The sequence below is a fragment of the Lithobates pipiens genome, unplaced genomic scaffold (assembly GCF_037356315.1).
Source record: "Lithobates pipiens isolate NorthernLeopardFrog02 unplaced genomic scaffold, aLitPip1_a1.2 Scaffold_23, whole genome shotgun sequence".
NCBI lineage: Eukaryota > Metazoa > Chordata > Amphibia > Anura > Ranidae > Lithobates > Lithobates pipiens.
In genome coordinates, this window is record NW_027507785.1 from 117440994 (window position 1) to 117460096 (window position 19103).

Consider the following 19103-nt stretch of genomic DNA (forward strand, 5'->3'; position numbering starts at 1 on the left):
GAGGCTGAAAGCTGCTGTGGAGTGGTACTAACATTTAAGGCATTATGCACCCAAAGACAAATGCCAGGAACCCAAATTTCTTGTAATCTGGGCATTGGTCTCTGGGCACCATCCACCAGCCTCTCATAGAGTTTTACAGGCTGCTGACAGCAGGCTGGATGGTTCACCTGTGCCTCTCCCCACACTAAAACGTTGGGTTCTCATGCACCAGGGCTAAATGCCCAGTGTGCATTAGGCTTAAATGGGACGCTTGAGAGTTTTTATATATATATATCTCTATCTATCTATCTATCTATCTATATATATATATATATATATATATATATATATATATATATATATATATATATAGATATATATATCTATATATATATAAAGCATCAGATGGAGTATCATTTTACATCATACATCTTTTATAATTCATTAAATGCTTAAAAATTTGTAATAAAAAGCAACCACTGATACAGATGCCTGTAGTACAGTCAGTATCACCTCCCCCAAAATTGCAGCAAAAAATCATACTTAGACGTAACATTTATTTTTTCAATCAAAAAGTTTAAAGCTGTTTTGGGCTCTTGTCCTCTCTCGATGGTATGATGACATAAAATGATTCAGTTTGTACTATACTGTGCAAAGTGCTTGTGGAACAGTTTGTGCTTTTCTTTAATAATGGGCGTTGCAGTAATGGTACAAGGTTACTAATCATACTGAACAGGGTGTTGTTTTCATGTTGCCTGTGTAGCGCATACTATTTTAAGAGAGCACACACTGACACTCTTGCTCCCCCTGCTGTCAATAAAATGGTAAACCAAGGAAAATACTGTATATTGTTTTCTGTTATTATCTGATTTAATTTCTTCTGGACAAGCACGAACATGGCAATCAGTAAAGCGCTCCATCTGTTATAAAACACCCTAGAAATTAGACAGAAATATTATATTAACCCCTTGTCCTGGCAATTCAGAGGTAGCTGCTGCAGCCATAAGCTTAGTTGTTTTTTTTTTTGTAGCAAACCCCCCACCCTCTTCCACTGCCTGCGATGTGTTTGCTGACTATCCCAGATAGGTATAATATTGTGTTTGTGTGCACCAAAATAAATTTTAGTGTATACACTAAAGTTTAGTTTATACATTTTAGTGCATTTTTGAAAATTAATAGAAAAGTTGTAGAAATGTCTTGCAACAAAAAACATTTGAACAGTTGTTATTTTATTCTATAGGGCCTCTGCTTTCAAAAATGTATACACCAATCACCATAACATTATGAGCACGATTGGTGGCTCAGCAGGAGATGAATTGGCAGTTCGCAGAGGCTCTGGTGGAATTGAAAAAGGGGTCCGCACCTCCTGTGCCAGTGGAACCAAAGATGGTACATGCCTCCTACCACCTACAGAAGATGACACCTGCAGATGATGTTGAGGCATACCTTGCAACTTTTGAGAGAGTCGCTGTCCGCGAAGGATGCCAAAAGAACAGTGGCTGGGCCTGTTGGCAGGAGAACCTAAAAAGGCCTACTTTGATCTGGAACCAGACAAGGCCCAGAACTATTAGGCCGCGTACACACGGGCGGACTGTTCGCCCAACCTTGTCCGCTGAACAGTGTTTGGGCGGACAGTCCGCTCGTGTGTGGGCTTTCAGCGGACAGTTTCAGCGGACAGTTGGACGGACAAAGTCTTTCGGAAATTCCGAAAAACTGTCCGCTGAAACTGTGTTTGAGCGAACAGTCCGCCCGTGTGTGGGCCTGTCCGCTGTACTTTCGAAATGAGCGGACTGTTCCCGCTCGGAAAGTCCGCCCATTTCGAGCGCGTGTACAGGTAGGCGGGGCCCGCGAAGGAGACATCGCGGGCTCCGCCGCCTGGAATGGGCTTAAAGGGGAACCCCAACGCCGAAAAAAATCGGCGTGGGGGTTCCCCCAAAGTCCACACCAGACCCTTGTCCGAGCACGCTACCCGGCCGGCCAGGAAAGGGGGGCGAGCGAGCGCGCCCCCCCCTCCTGAGCCGTACCAGGCCGCGTGCCCTCAACATGGGGGGGTGCCTTGGGGAAGGGGGGGCCGCGCGGCCCCCCCACCCCAAAGCACCTTGTCCCCATGTTGATGAGGACAAGGGCCTCTTCCCGACAACCCTGGCCGTTGGTTGTCGGGGTCTGCGGGCGGGGGGCTTATCGGAATCCGGGAGCCCCCTTTAAGAAGGGGGCCCCTGGATACCGGCCCCCCACCCTATGTGAATGAGTATGGGGTACAATGTACCCCTACCCATTCACCTGTGAAATAAAGTACAAAAAAAAACACAACACAGGGAAAAAATATTTTATTGCACAGCTCCGGGGGTCTTCCGTCTTCGGGGGTCTTCTCGCCGGACTCCTCCGCTATCTGTGTGTAGCTCTTTTACTAGCGGAGGAGTCCGGCTTTCTTCCTCCCCGCCGCCGGCCTCTTCTCCCGACTTCGGGGGTCTTGTCCCCCTCTTCGGTTCTTCTGCCGGGCCACCGCGCCTTCTTGTAGCTCTTTTACAGGCGGTGGCCCGGTCTTCTGTCGCCGCTGTCGTCGCCGCCGCCTTCCGTTCTTGTTCTTCTTCTTGTTCTTCTTCTTCTTCTCCTGGAGATGTTGACTCGACGAGCTCTCCGGCCGGAATGCCAGAGCCGCGCTGTGCGGTCACTTATATAGTGACAATGGGGCGGTGTCACATGGTATATGTCACATGGGTTGGTCACATGGTGACCCCGCCCCCTTACGATGTCATAGTCCCCATGTGACATCAACCCATGTGACCAACCCATGTGACATATACCATGTGACACCGCCCCATTGTCACTATATAAGTGACCGCACAGCGCGGCTCTGGCATTCCGGCCGGAGAGCTCGTCGAGTCAACATCTCCAGGAGAAGAAGAAGAAGAACAAGAAGAAGAACAAGAACGGAAGGCGGCGGCGGCGGCGACGACAGCGGCGACAGAAGACCGGGCCACCGCCTGTAAAAGAGCTACAAGAAGGCGCGGTGGCCCGGCAGAAGAACCGAAGAGGGGGACAAGACCCCCGAAGTCGGGAGAAGAGGCCGGCGGCGGGGAGGAAGAAAGCCGGACTCCTCCGCTAGTAAAAGAGCTACACACAGATAGCGGAGGAGTCCGGCGAGAAGACCCCCGAAGACGGAAGACCCCCGGAGCTGTGCAATAAAATATTTTTTCCCTGTGTTGTGTTTTTTTTTGTACTTTATTTCACAGGTGAATGGGTAGGGGTACATTGTACCCCATACTCATTCACATAGGGTGGGGGGCCGGTATCCGGGGGCCCCCTTCTTAAAGGGGGCTCCCGGATTCCGATAAGCCCCCCGCCCGCAGACCCCGACAACCAACGGCCAGGGTTGTCGGGAAGAGGCCCTTGTCCTCATCAACATGGGGACAAGGTGCTTTGGGGTGGGGGGGCCGCGCGGCCCCCCTTCCCCAAGGCACCCCCCATGTTGAGGGCACGCGGCCTGGTACGGCTCAGGAGGGGGGGCGCGCTCGCTCGCCCCCCTTCCTGGCCGGCCGGGTAGCGTGCTCGGACAAGGGTCTGGTGTGGACTTTGGGGGAACCCCCACGCCGATTTTTTTCGGCGTTGGGGTTCCCCTTTAAGCCCATTCCAGGCGGCGGAGCCCGCCACGTCTCCTTCGCGGGCCCCGCCTACCTGTACACGCGCTCGAAATAGGCGGATTTGCCTCCTTACGTGAGCGAGTCCGTTCATTTCAAAAGTTGAGCGAACTGTTTAGCAAACAGTTTGCTGAAACAGTCCGCTCGTGTGTGGGCAAGTCCGCTCATGCAAATTTTGAGCGGACTGTTTGCCGAAACTGTTTGACGAACAAGGTTGGGCAAACAGTCCGCGTGTGTGTACGCGGCCTTAGAGTCTGAAGACAGAGATACTTAGATAACTTGACAGGCCCCCAGATCGTGGAGCATGCGGTAATGGACCAGTACCTGAGTGCGCTCCCTGCTGCTCTGAGGAGGGGGGTCAAACAGGGGGACCCCAAAACTGCAACCCAATTGGTGGACCTAGTAGAGAGGTACACTGCTACGGAGGACTTGGTGTAATATTGAAGCATCATAAAGCAAGTCTCCTTGATGTGGGATCGAATCGCAGCTGTCCTGCCCTTGGTACAAGAACATATGGAGCAAGCCCAGGAGGCCCAGAGGGTCTATGATAGAAGTGCAAGGGACCGTACTTTCTGCCCCGGGGACAGAGTGTTGGTACTGGTTCCCATGGTGGAAAGTAAATTCCTAGCCAAGTGGCAGGGTCCGCCTCCAACAGACCAGGTACCAGTGACACCTGATGTCCCCATAACTGATTCCCTGTCCGTGGCACAACAAAGTGACATTAGGGCGATTGTATACAAAAATAGAGATTTTTTCTCTCCTTCATCCGGACTGACCAAGGTGATCCAGCGTGATATAGTGACAGAACCTGAGGTTCGCGTAAATGTAAAGCCATATAAAATCCCAGAGGCCAGGCGAGAGGCAGTCGTGAAGGAAATCAAAAATATGTTAGAGTTGGATGTGATAGAAGAGTCCCACAGTGATTGGTCGAGCCCCATAGTGCTGGTGCCAAAACCTGATGGCACTATCAGGTTTTGGAATGACTTTAGGAAACTCAACAGTGTGTCCAAGTTCGATGCATACCCGATGCCTCGGGTCATCTGAACTCGTTGACAGATTGGAACAGGCTCGCTACATAACAACCCTAGACTTAAAGAAAGGCTATTAGCAAATAGGGATGGAGGAACGGTGTGAACCAAACTTTCTTGTTCGGCAAACAGCTTTCACAAAGGGGTCGTTCGACTGTTTGTTCGGTACCCCGAACCGACCACAATGCATTGCGGTGCTGAACAACGTATTAAAGCTTCAGCCAATCAGGGCACAGAGCACTGTCAGAGTCATGATTGGACACTGTCATCGTGACTTTATCCAATCATGGCTCATTCCCGCCCCACATTATAAAAATATTATTTTAGTGGCAGCCATTATCAGTGTAATTTTGGCTTTGAGAGAGATAGAACAGGGCTCTGTTCCGTGCCATTAGTTAGTTAGTGTGCTAAACTGTGCTATTTTGCTTTGATTGTCAGTGCAGAATATTAGTTTAGTGTCAGTCTAGGGATAGTGTGAGTGTAGTGAAGCAGACCATCATTCAGCTTTGCATAGTGTGCAGCTAAGAGTAAGAGTAAGGACAGCTCAGATAGTTTCACTGTAGTGTAGTGAGACCGTGTCAATCATACATACATTAGTGTAGAGTAGGGACAGCTCAGATAGTTTCAGTATAGTGTAGTGAGACTGTGTCAGTAATCTTTACATTAGTGTATAGATAGAGTAGGGACAGTTAAGATAGCTTCAATGTAGTGACGGTTGAACACCGTCTATTTGATTGCGTTACTGCCAGTTTAACATCATTTACTTCTGTGTTCGATTTACTGACAGTTTAACACCATATCGTTTTGTGTGCATTAATGCCAGTTTAATGCCATATAGTTCTGTGTGCGTTACAGCCAGTTTAACGCCATATCGTTTTGTGTGCAACTGCCAGTTTAACGCCCTTTACTCTTCTGTGTGCATTTCTGACAGTTTAACGCAATTTTCTTATGTGTGCATTACTGCAAGTTTAACGCCATATAGTTTGGTGTGCATTCCTGCTAGTTTAATGCCATAGAGTTTTGTGTACGGTACTGCCAGTTTAACACCATATTGTTTTGTTTGCGTTACTGCCAGTTTAACTCCATATAGTTCTGTGTGCGTTATTGCCAGTTTAACGCTATATAGTTTTGTGCGTTACTGCCAGTTTAACGCCATGTACTTCTGTGTGCGTTACTGCCAGTTTAACGCAATTTACTTCTGTGTGTGTTATTGCCAGTTTAACGCCATTTACTTCTGTGTGCATTACTGACAGTTTAATGCCATATATTTTTGTGTGTGTTACTTCAAGTTTAACGCCCTATCGTTTTGTGTGCGTTACTGCCAGTATAACACCATATCATTTTGTGCGTTACTGGCAGTTTAACTCCATATAGTTCTGTGTGCGTTACTGCCAGTTTAACGTCATTTACTTCTGTGGGCATTACTGAAAGCTTAATGCCATTTACTTCTGTGTGCGTTACTGTCAATTTAACACCATATCGCTTTGTGTGCGTTACTGCCAGTTTAACACCATATAGGTCTGTGTGCGTTACTGCCAGTTTAACACCATATCGTTTTGTGTGCAATACTGCCAATTTAACGCCATATCGTTTTGTGCGTTACTGCCAGTTTAACACCATTTACTTCTGTGTGTGTTACTGCCAGTTTAACGCCATATAGTTTTGTTTGCAATACTGCCAGCTTAACGGCATATACTATAGTGCATTACTGCCAGTTTAATGCCATTTACTTCTGTGTGTGTTACTGTCAGTTTAACATCATATAGTTCCGTGTGCGTTGCTGCCAATTTAACACCATATCGCTTTGTGTACGTTACTGCCAGTTTAACACCATATAGGTCTGTGTGCGTTACTGCCAGTTTAACACCATATAGTTTTGTGCATTACTGACAGTTTAATGCCATTTACTTCTGTGTATGTTACTGCCTGTTTAACATCATATATTTTTTTTGTATTACTGCCAGTTTAATAACATATAGTTATGTGTGCATTACTGCCAGTTTAACGCCATATAGTTTTGTGCGTTACTGCCAGTTTAACGCCATTTGCTTCTGTGTGCGTTACTGCCAGTTTAACGCCATATATTTCTATGTGTGATACTGCCAGTTTAACACTATATAGTTTTGTGCGTTACTGCCAGTTTAACGCCATTTACTTCTGTGTGCGTTACTGCCAGTTTAACGCCATATATTTTTGTGTGTGTTACTGCCAGTTTAACACCACATATTTTTGTGTGCATTACTGCAAGTTTAACACCATATCGTTGCATATTCGTATAGATTTCAATCTCTTCTTCACATTTGTTTGTAAGTACTGCCCCCTCCCTCCCAATAATGTCTGGGGGGACAACAAGGAGAGGCAGACGTTTCCTTGCACTGTAAGGGGGCTAGCAACAAATATGTCCACAGGCAATGGTGGACGTGGTGGTCAGTCCATAGGCAGGGCATAATTTCCTCTGTTTAATGAGTTTGTCTGTGCTATCCAGCCGCAGCATGCAGAGGATGTGGTAGACTGGCTTGCTAAACCTTCCTCATCCTCCTCATCCTCTGTCACACAAGCAGAGACAAGTGTGAAGTCCCCTGCAGTTGCCAGAGTGGACAAAGCTGCCTTCACACCTATTCCTGCCATAGCCCCAACATTAGCCATTGAGGACTCAGCTGAGTTATTTGACCACAGAGTCAGCCACTTGCTCCTTGATAATGCCCAGCCATTACTGGATTCAGATGTTGGTTCTGAGGTTGAGGATGACAGGAAAATGAGCCTAGAGAGAGGGAGGAACACTGGTAGACAAATTGGCATTCATGTTCCCCAAGTTGTCTCCAGTGGTAATGGTGAAGATGGAGGAGATGGAGATGATGATGAAGATGAGGTCACTGATGCGACTTGGGTACCAGATAGGGCAGAGAAGGAAACTGAAGGTGAGGCGGCACAACCTCAAGGAGGCCGACATCAAGAAAGAGTAGAGAGCAGCCACCCTATTCCATCACATTCTGCATACAGAAAACAAAGAGCAGCGCAATGGAAATCGCATGAAAACTTATTAGTCTTTAGATAAGTAACATGATGAATTTATTGCACTAAGAGACAAATATAAAAGTTGCATCAACAGTCATAACATTCTGCAGCTGTTATCTCATGGCCCACTCCCCAAGGCTCAGCTGTCTGGGCCTTTTTCTTCAGCAGATTGCACTGTTGCTGTCTTCAAACTGTGTCTCAGGCACATCAAATGTGGTAAAAACATCAACCATTTGGGTACCACATTGCTTAACAAGACATTTAATGTCCAACCACTCAGCCCGTTGGCAAGAACACCTAAAAACCACAAAAAAGGGGCACAAATCTGTCCCACCTCCTTACCCACTTGAGTCTGCCCCTGCGATACCGAGTCATTACCTCTCAGCAGCCTCCACTGACAGGGATGATGGTATAGCACAGGGTGTCCCAGGTCCTAGCAGCACATCTGCCAGCAGCACACCACCAGCTGTAGACTGTAGCCGGCAAATTTCTTTGCCCCATCTGCTGCAGCGGAAAACAAAATACAGCCCCTGCCATCTACATGCCCAGTGTCTGAATGCAAGCTTGTCAAAGCTGTTGGTTCTCCAACTTCTGCCTTTAAGCCTGGTGGATTCTGCCCCCTTCCATGAATTCACACAATGTGCTGTACCACAATGGCAGGTTTCCAGTTTGCCACTACTTTTCACGTAAGGCCATTCCATCTCTCGACCATCATGTGGAAAGGAATGTTCTGGCATCATTGGGCAAGGCAGTCTGGCGTAATATCCACCTAACTGCTGACATGTGGTCCAGCAAGCATGGGCAGGGACTAGGGATGAGCCGAACACCCCCCGGTTCGGTTCGCACCAGAACTTTCGAACGGACCGAAAATTCGTACGAACTTTAGAACCCCATTGAAGTCTATGGGACTGGAACGTTCAAAATTAAAAGTGCTAATTTTAATGGCTAATATGCAAGATACTGTCCTAAAAAGGGTTTGGGGACCTGGCTCCTGCCCCAGGGGACATGGGTCAATGCCTAAAATGTTTTTAAAAATGGCCGTTTTGGCCGGAGCACTGATTTTAATGACGATTAAAGTAAAAAAAAAAAAAGTGAAATATTCCTTTAAATATTGTGCCTGGGGGGTGTCTATAGTATGCCTGTGAAGAGCCACGTGTTTCCCATGTTTAGAACAGTCCCTGCACAAAATGACATTTAATGGAAAAAAAGTCATTTCAAACTGCTTGCGTTTTTAATGTAATATCTGGTTCCGGCAATATGGATGAAAATCATTGAGAAAAATGGCATGGGTAGCCCCCCCTGCCCATTACCAGCCCCTTTGGGTCTTGTACGGATATTAAGAGGAACCCCGTACCCATATTAAAAAAAGGAAAGACGTGGGGCCCCCAGGCCCTATATACTCAGAACAGCAGTATACAGGCGGTGCAAACAAGACAGGGACTGTGTAGATTTGTTGTTTTAAGTAGAATTTGTGTGTAATTTTGAACTAGTACATTTTTAAAGTGTAGCTCCAGTCAAAAAATCTATTTTTAAGCTTTTTGGAAAACATAGGGAAGGGTTATCACCGTTTGCAAGTAGGAGACGTTTGTAAGTTTGATGTTTGAAAGTAGGGGCCTGCCCTATATGCTCTGCAGAAATGGCGGAACAAGGTGTTGGTGTTGCCACAACATTGTAAGCCCTCAAAGTGACTCTTGGTGGGCGCTGGAGCTCCCTGCTATGAACGATTATATCAAGAATTGTAATTGCATGCCATTGTTGAACAGTGGTAGAAAAATTGACCTTTGGTGGTTGTGGTGCTGGTGCCACAACACTATAAGTCCTCACAGTTACTCTGGGTGGGCACAGGAACGGGCCCTCCTGTGAAATATTATATCAAGAATTGTAATTACATGCCCCTGTTAAACAGGGGCTGAAAAATTGGGCTGCGGCACTGGTGCTGGTGCCACGACACTGCAACCTCTCCAATATACTCTAGTTGTGGTGCAGGAATGAGCCCTGCTGCAAAGCATTGCATCAAAAATTGTAATTAAACGCCCCTGTTAAACAGGGGAAGAAAAATTGGGCTGGTGGCATCACCCAGAACCAAAAATGTTCTTCCAACATATCAGCGGAGGAGGAAGAGGATAGACAATCAACATAACAGGACAGTCACTCAGCATCAGCATAGGCAGTCTTGAAGGGATGTGATATTTAAAAAAAAATTAATCGGTTACATCAGCTTCAGGTGCTTGGTAGCTGTGGGTGATCCAAGACCGATTCTTCTTGATGAAGGTGAGTCAATCAACTGAGTCGGTGGACAGGCGCACCCTGTGATCGGTAACAAAGCCACCAGCAGCACTGAAGGTGCGTTCTGAAAGAACGCTGGATGCAGGACAGGCCAGTAGCTCAATTGCATACTGTGCAAGCTCTGGCCAGTGATCCATCCTCAAGACCCAGTAAGCCAGAGGATTTTCCATGGGAAAGGTGTCCAAGTCTGACCTTGCCCCTAGGTATTCCTGCACCATGTAAATCAGACGCTGGAGATGGTTCCTGAAACCGATCATACCTTGGGGCTGAGGACTAAAAAAATAGTCTGAACGCATCCGTCAGACGGCCACCTTCTCCACCGCTCCTTCTGACCGATGCCTCAGCAACACGTTGTCCAGGACCAGGAGTTTGTAACCTCCCAGTCTCTGGGAACGCGTTGCACAGACCTTTCTGCAAGGCCTCCCGGAGAGGTCTCATCCTCTGCTCCCTCTGCGATGGCAAGATAAGGTTGGCAACCTTACCCTGGTACCGTGGATCAAGGAGAGTGGCCAGCCAGTAATGGTCCCTCTCCTTGATCCGAAGAATACGAGGATCCTTCCGCAGGCTTTGCAGGATCAGGGAGGCCATGCAGCGTAGGTTAGCTGAGGCATTCGGTCCGCAGTCCTCTGGGTCACTAAGGACAACATGATCCGCCGCTACCTCCTCCCAGTCACGTACAAGTCCACGGGTTTCTTGGGACTGTAAATCATCTCTACAAGACTGCTGATGCTGATGCTGAGTGCCAGCCTCCACCTCCATGCTGACACAATCCTCCTCCTCCTCCTCCTCCTCCTCCTCCTCCTCATCCTCTTCCTGTGTGATGGGTGGCACAGCAGGAACACTGTCTGGATAAAGGGGGCCTTGAGAGGCAAGGAAGTCCTCCTCTTCCTGCCTCTGTTCTGCCTCAAGTGTCCTGTCCATTATTCCATGCAGCGTATTCTCCAAGAGGTGGACAAGAGGTACAGTGTCACTGAGGCATGCACTGTCACTGCTCACCATCCTTGTTTCCTCCTCAAATGGTGACAGGACAGTGCATGCATCCCTGATCATGCCCCACTGACGTAGTGAGAAAAAAACCGAGCTCCCCTGACCCTGTCCTGGTGCCGTAGTCACACAGGTACTCATTGATGGCCCTCTGCTGCGTGTGCAGCTGCTGCAGCATGGCCAACGTTGAGTTCCACCTGGTGGGCATGTCACATATAAGGCGGTTCTTGGGCAGGTTCAACTCCTTTTGGAGCTCAGCCAGCCGAGCACAGGCATTAAATGATCGGCGGAAATGCACACAGACTATCCTGGCCTGCTTCAGGACATCCTGTAAGCCCGGGTACCTGCCCAAGAAGCGCTGCACCACCAGGTTAAGGACGTGAGCTACACAGGGCACATGGGTCAGTTGTCCCTGTCGGAGGGCGGAGAGGAAGTTGGTGCCATTGTCGCAAACCACCATTCCTGGCTTAAGCTGGCGTGGCGTCAACCACCTCTCGGCCTGCCCCTGCAGAGCTGACAAAATATCTGCCCCAGTGTGGCTCCTGTCCCCCAAACAAACCAGCGCAAGCACGGCATGGCATCGTTTTTCCTGCGTACTTGCGTAGCCCCTGGAACGCCTACAGAGCACCGCTGGTTCTGAGGACAGAGCACTGGAAGAGGCCATGGAGGAAGAAGAAGAGGAGGGGGTGGAGGAGAGAGGTGTGTCACAATCAATAGTAGCATTTTGGAGGCGTGGTGGCGGAACAACCTCCAACACTACTGCACCTTGTCCTGCATCCTTCCTAGCTGCCAGAAGAGTGACCCAATGGGCCGTGAAAGACAGGTAACGTCCATGTCCATGCCTGCTGGACCATGAGTCAGCGGTAATATGCACCTTACCGCTGACCGCCCTGTCCAGCGAGGCAAGGACATTGCCTTCCACATGCCGGTAGAGAGCCGGAATCGCCTTCCGTGAGAAAAATGGCGTTTGGGGACCTGCCACTGAGGAACCGCACATTGTACAAACTCACGGAAGGGGGCCGAGTCTACCAACTGAAAAGGCAGCAGTTGAAGTGCTAGCAATTTAGCCAAGCTAGCATTCAACCACTGGGCATGTGGATGGCTGGGAGTGAACTTCTTTCAACATTCCAGCAGCTGGGGCAGGGACATTTGCCTGCTATAATCGGACATGGGTGTACTGCTAGCAGAGAACCCGGAAGCACTTGGCTGTGACACACCTAATTCTACACCTTCATTCCTCTCAGAGCAGGTTTCAGAGAGGACTGAAGGTCTAGTGGGGTTGGAGATCCCAGCTGATGAGGAGCAAGGAGAGGTTAGCTTTGTTCTTTGGTGTGGGTATTTGAGGTACGCTTGCCAACGCGCTGCATGGCAGGTCTGGTCAAGCATGTGGTGCCCAAGCGGCTGATGTTTTGGCCATGCGAGATACGCTTGAGACATATGTTGCAACTAGCAGCGGTGCGATCTGATGCACTCGTCTCAAAAAAGGCCCACACCAAAGAACTTTTAGAATAACGCGCAGAGGCAGCGCCCTGCACAGGCGGAGCTCTGCGGTGTGATTCAGTTGGTGTGCTGCCCGTAAGCTGGCACCCCGGAGGGCATCCTGCCTCTTTGGACATGTGCCTCCTCCTCATCTCTCCTACCAGGCACCCACATGGAGCCAGTGCCCTCATCATCCCCTCCCTCTTCATCGCTGGAGCAAACCTGGCAGTATGCTGCAGCTTGTGGAACATGACTGCCAGATTGCTGTCCTTCTTGAGCATCCCCTCTCTCTGCGCTCACGCTACTGCCTTCCTCTAGTTGAGTATCATCATCAGAGCCTACAAAACACTGGGGATCCTCCTGGAGCATGTACCCAACACTGTGTTCAAAGAGTTCAGGAGACTCCTCAGGAGGACATGGTGGGTCTGGGGAAGGAGTCACTGATGATGACATTGAGACGAGGGAAGATGATGCGTTGGCAGCTGCTTTGCTAGTACCCCGAGCCTGGGTAAGAGAGGATGAGGATGATGAAGAGGGCTTGGTCATCCACTCTACCAAGTCTTCGGCATGTTGCGGCTCAACATGTCCAGCTGCCGAAAAGAAGGACAAGCGTGTCCCATGGCCACTTGCTGATGGTGACGATGCACCGCGTCCACGACTAGCACTGTTGTCTCTAGACACAGAGCCTGCTTGGCCTCTTTTATCAGCTCGCACTTGTCTGCCTTTCCTTGTTGGCCTTCCAGACATGGTAATGGCCTGAAGGGAGATGGGAAAACCAGCAATTGGGTAGTGTATATTGTGCTGGAGGCACACACAACACCCACTAACTCCTGAAGATGGCAGATGGCTCAATTAGAGAAGAGCTTTATAGGTGGATATAACGGTGTATACATCGGTCAAGGCACGCAGACAGCACGCACAAGCTCCTACAACTGATTGCAAGCTCTATTAAAAAAGAGCAATATAGCTAGCTATATAGGTGGATATAACAGTGTATACTGCGGTCAGGGCACGCAGACAGCACGCACAATCTCCTACAACTGACTGCAAGCTCTATTAAAAAAGAGCAAGATAGCTAGCTATATAGGTGGATATAACGGTGTATACTGCGGTCAGGGCACGCAGACAACACCCACTACAGAAGAGCAAGAACGCAAAATCGGCCGATAACGAACGGTGTATACTGTGCTGAAGGTACACAGAACACCCACTAACTCCTACAGAGGCCAACACACTACACAAGGCCGCCGCGCTGGCGGCCTTATATAGTGTGGGGCGTGTACTACACAGCCTGAGCTATGATTGGCCACAGGCATCATGCCTGTGACCAATCAAGGCTCTCCTCGCTGCCGGCGCTGTGATTGGCCAAGCATGCGGGGTCACAGTGCATGCTTGGCTAATCATGAGCCAGCAATGCACTGCGATGGCGCAGTGCATTGTGGGCTGTGAGCGCCACACGAATTTGGCACGAACGGCCCATAACGTTCGGTATTCGCCAAACGGGCGAACAGCCGATGTTCGAGACGAACGTATGTTCGACTCGAACACGAAGCTCATCCCTGGCAGGGACAATATATTTAGTTCACAGCACACTGGGTAATGCTGCTTGCAACTCAAAAGGATGCAGGACAGGGCTCAGTGCTGTAGCTTGTTGTGCCCCCACGTCTCCATACAGCTGGTGGTGATGATTCCAGACTTGTGAGCTCAGTTTCAGGGTGTTGGCAATCTTCTTATAGTCTAGGTCATCTTTATGTAGAGCAACAATTCTATTTTTCAGATCCTCAGAGAGTTCTTTGCCATGAGGTTCCATGTTAAACTTCCAGTGACCAGTATGAGAGAGTGAGAGTGATGACACCAAATTTAACACACCTGCTCCCCATACACACTTAAGACCTTGTAATACTAACAAGTCACATGACACCAGGAAAGGAAAATGGCCAATTGGGCCCAATTTGGACATTTTCACTTAGGGGTGTACTCACTTTTGTTGCCAGCGGTTTAGACATTAATGTGAGTTATTTTGAGGGGACAGCAAATTTATACTGTTATACAAGCTGTACACTCACTACTTTACATTGTAGCATAGTGTCAATTCATCAGTGCTGTCACATGAAAAGATAATAAAATAATAAAATCTTTACAAAATGTGAGGGGTGTACTCACTGTTGTGAGATACTGTATGTATAATACCTACCTACAAAAGCTATTACCCCTTTTCAAAAAACATACTAGGGAGCTTTATGCTCTGGCCAAGGAACTGCATTCTCTCTTTCTCCCTCCCGCCTACATCCCCATACTGGCTTGGGGAGTGGCAGTTGGTCTATGAAGACAGTGGCATATGTGTGGTTTCACATGTTGTTTTTATATGATCGCTTTTCATTACTACTTGTTTAAGAACACTTTCTCACACCATAATATTCACAGTTGTCCCTGAAGAAGAAGCCAGTAGACTTTGAAACGCATTGGTCCGAATTTGCGACTTCTGCATAAAGATTAGTCTACATGTATCACATTATATGATCCTGTGTTAGCTTTACTATATGGAATTTTAAATATTGTTCTGTGTACCCAATTTTACTGTATTTTTAATAAAATGTATACATTTTTATAACAAAAATAAATACCTTCTTGAGCCTTTAATGTCCCACCCCATGGAGGTTCTAAAATTCTTGGTAAAGGTTTCTGTAAAAGAGGACCTGTTAGCAATGTGAGCGCAGAGCTCATATCACAGCTGGTGCTATTCTTGTAGAAATAGTCTGTGTCAGGAAAAAAAGTTAGCATACGTTAGATAAGCAGCAATCACTGTCTACCACTACTGCAGTAAAATGCTTGCAGCATCTCTGCAAGCAGAAAAAAAAATTCAAATGATGTTTGCCTCTGAGAATGTATATCTGCTTTTCTCTTTCAGGTATTATGGCTGCAGTGAGCAGGAGCCGTCGTCTGAAGTGCTGTCTTCTGGGAGTTCAATGTTGATTGTCTGGAAGCAGGGAACATACAGCTACTATGACCCATTCATACTCACAGCACAGTCTGTGCCCAGAAAAAGTGAGAAGACCAAGCAGATGAGTAAAAATATTAGACTTGAGCCAGGAAACTAGATAGAGGGCAGAGATAAATGGAAAGAGCTTAAAGCAAAATGAAAGTTTTTTTTATTATTAAAATGACAGACGTGTAATACTTACCTGATCCTCTTCTTCCGGGGCCCCCCGCTAGCTCTTCAGGATCCTCCTCTTCTGCAAGTGTTGCTTTCCACAGAGGCACCCGTGCATGCTCAGTCCCAAGCTACCCTGCCACCATCTATTGATACAGAGTGGGGAGTGATTCGGACACCCCCCCCCCCCCCCACTCGCTTGGCACATTTGCACATTTGATTGACAGCAGCGGGAGCCAATGCCTCCTGCTGCTATCAATCTGCTGAGGGAGGAGGGAGTCAGCGGCAACAGCCGCTGCTCTCATGCACATTGCTGGATCGGATCGGGGTCAGGTAAGTATATAGGGGGGTGGGGGGGGTTTGCAGCACAGGTTTTTCACCATAATGCAAAGAATGCATTAAGGTGAAAAAATTTAAGGCTTTAGAACCACTTTAAATCAGTATAATGTGCCAAATATTAGAAGCATTGTGATTTGAAAAATATAACTAAATATATTTAAAATAAGCTGAATTAAAAATATTTTACTAAGGTTAATTAAAAGGTTCGTCACATCACAAAGCAAAAATAAGAAAGGTTTCCATGATCACATCCAGGTATCAGAGAGTTTCTTTAAAGTTCAGCAGTTTTAAATTGAATATCTTGAAATCAATAAATCCCTCAGCACTTGGATGTGATCAAGTGGACCTTTCTTTTTTCTGCATTGTGCTTCTACAAAAGCAAGGCAGCCTTCCAAGTGACAGCAATTTATTTCTTATATGTAATAATGCATCCAATTCCCATGTAAAATTTGTCCAATTTAGTGACTAGGGCGAACCCCCCCAGTGTACATAGTTGCATAGTTAGTAAGGTTAAATAAAGACACCATTCCATCCAGTTCAACCTGAGTGAGTGTCTACAATTGTCCCTATCCCTGTATATTGCACACTCTCATCAGTCCCTACCCCCAAGGAGCCCACAATCCAAGGTCCCCATTCAACATCCGATAGTTTATTGCAACTGGAATTGCCCAGCTGCTCCCATGCATGTTTTAGTGTCACTGCGCAGCTTCAGGTCAGCCATTTGTGCATGGACCTAGAAGTGTGCAATGGCCTTGTGGGTCCTTCCTTCCTACTATATATTTTATTCTGCTGCTAGTCTCCTTGTGCTGATTTTGCATACAGCTGGACCAGCCAGAAGTGAAGTGAAAGGTAAGTCACATACGTAATGAGCAGACCTGGTAACCAAGTGGTAGGGATGGTTATCTGCCCCACTTCCACTAGGGATGTAGGGAGGATGCCCTTGTCTACATCAATATGGGCACATGTTGCTTTAACAGGTCCGTTCTACCCCCTCCCCCCAATGCTGGGGGCATGTGAGGGAGAAGGGGGATGCATGCTCACTACCCTTCCCCCTCTTTCCTGGCCAGCCAGGCTGCTTGCTCAGATTTTTTGCTATGGATTTTTGGGGGGACTCCCTGCTGTATTTTTTGTTTTCCAAACAGGGTATCCCTTTAAAATCTGATATGTGTTTCAGGAAGGGGCAGGTCTTTTTTTTTTACAATACATACTGGAGAAAGGTCTGGTTTAATTGTTAAAGGAAATCCCAAGATACTTGTTTATGAGTAGAACAAAGATGCTGCAAACTCTTTGTAAATGTCACTTTTTCTTTTGTATATATGGTATAGGTATACCACTTCACAGGCAAGTTTAGGGCTTCTCCCAATTGTGCATTTTTAACCATATAACCCCCTTTGAAAGTGTTGCTCCTTGCCACCCGCCATATTTAAAAGAAAAAGTTGGTACTTGCGCCCCCTGGCAGTGCCCAGCTCTCCACTCCCTTTGTCTGAAAAACCCTTTCCTATAAGCATTTTCAGAGTTCATTCCCCATAGACTTTAGTGGAGGAACAAACGCATTTTTTGAACTTTTTGGTGACTGCTCTCGAAATGTCCCTCAAACCAAACCCAGGCACATTACACTCATTACTAGCAATTACACGGCATTTCTATCTAAACTGTTAGAAACCAAATTAAACAGATTTTAACGTCTGTGTTGTCAATACATTTGTTCCCAGTAAATCAATATAAGATGCCATTCATTGAAGGACCCTGATTAATAAATATCAACATTTATGATGTCCCCAGAACTCACCTGTCATCGAGGTACTTACACAATCAAAACAAAAATGTGATGCCTTGCCATACTTTGTTGACCTGCACATATAAAACCCCAGTGTATACATACATTACTGAGGAATTATTGAAGAATAAATATGAAGAAAGATAAAATATGAATTTAACCTTTAGGCAATTGGATCCAAAATGTAAAAATGTGCTTAACTTCATTATTCCAATTTAATTACCTAGCTATTCAGAGTGTTAATTCCTGTGTTTTTACATTTCTTTTGTGAACCTATTACAAATTTATGTCAGGGGAAATTCAAACAGTTTTTTTTTTTGCAGCCTGTGAAGAAAATATAGTACTTAATGAGGGCTTCCATGTCCAAGGCCACCTGCAGACACCTTACTATCCCAGTTATTTCCCACCATTTTCAACATGCACCTGGAATATTACAGTGAGTAAAGAACCCCAAAACTGTATTTTCAGCATACAGTATGTTTTCTTTATTTGTTATTGCAAAATTTACATATATATATTTCGTTGAAGGTTCATCCCCTAATATTTGTTAATTTTTCATATTCTGTAGTAATGTGAGGCACATAGTCAGATATTTATCCATAACTGTTATAACTAGCTTTCTGCCTGTATCCACAGGCTTGCTCACATTAGTTTGCACAATGTTAGAGCAATATGCCTATAGTACTATTGTGGTGTACAGGTTTTTAAAACTGAGCCCCAGAAAAGGAAGTTTGGACATGAAAATGTTGTGCACTGAAACAAATGCATGTTTACTAAAAGTCCTAATAGATCTAATGAAGGCATTACATAATTTCCATTTATATAGATAATTTGTGAATAATAATATAAACCAAAAAAAATTAATTATGGATATACAGTATATAAAGATACAGAAGACGAATGTACAGTATGTAAAGTAAGTGTAAACAATAACAAAATAAAATTGATGTAGAAGAGGATAAGATTTTTGCATAATAGTACACTTAAGGCTCGTACACACTATAAGAAAATAAGAGAGAACATTTTCACCTGCGGGATGATCGTACAATTTTCTGATAGTGTGTACACAACTTTCTACAGCCGATTCCGACCTTCCAAATTAAAATTTCCAAAGGGTCAAACTTCAAAATCTTTCTCGTACGGGAACAGAACAAACGATTTTCATTTAATGTGTACCCTTCTTCGTACAATTTTTATACGAGAAAAATCAGAAACTATTGCGCATGATCATAAACAATATATATATATATATATATATATATATTTACCTAGGTGGATGCAGCATCGCTTCAATGCAGCATCTGTCCCCCACCGGCTGCAGCTCAAGAACTGATCTAACACCGCTGATCACTCAGTTCTCAGTCTTCAGCCTGCTCACTGGCTCTCTGCTCTACCCCTCCAATGTTTACTGGAGTACTGGGCTGTGG

At 46.4% G+C, this 19103-nt stretch overlaps 1 protein-coding gene across 2 annotated transcripts in view; it reads left to right on the forward strand.

Moving 5' to 3' along the window:
• TMPRSS6 (transmembrane serine protease 6) overlaps window positions 1-19103 on the forward strand; it is a 430707-nt gene that overhangs the window by 196928 nt on the left and 214676 nt on the right. For both annotated transcript variants that reach the window (XM_077452249.1, XM_077452250.1), the window contains 2 exons: window positions 15318-15454; window positions 18000-18112. In XM_077452249.1, coding sequence (XP_077308375.1) covers window positions 15318-15454; window positions 18000-18112 — 250 coding nt within the window. The remainder of the gene's footprint in view (window positions 1-15317; window positions 15455-17999; window positions 18113-19103) is intronic.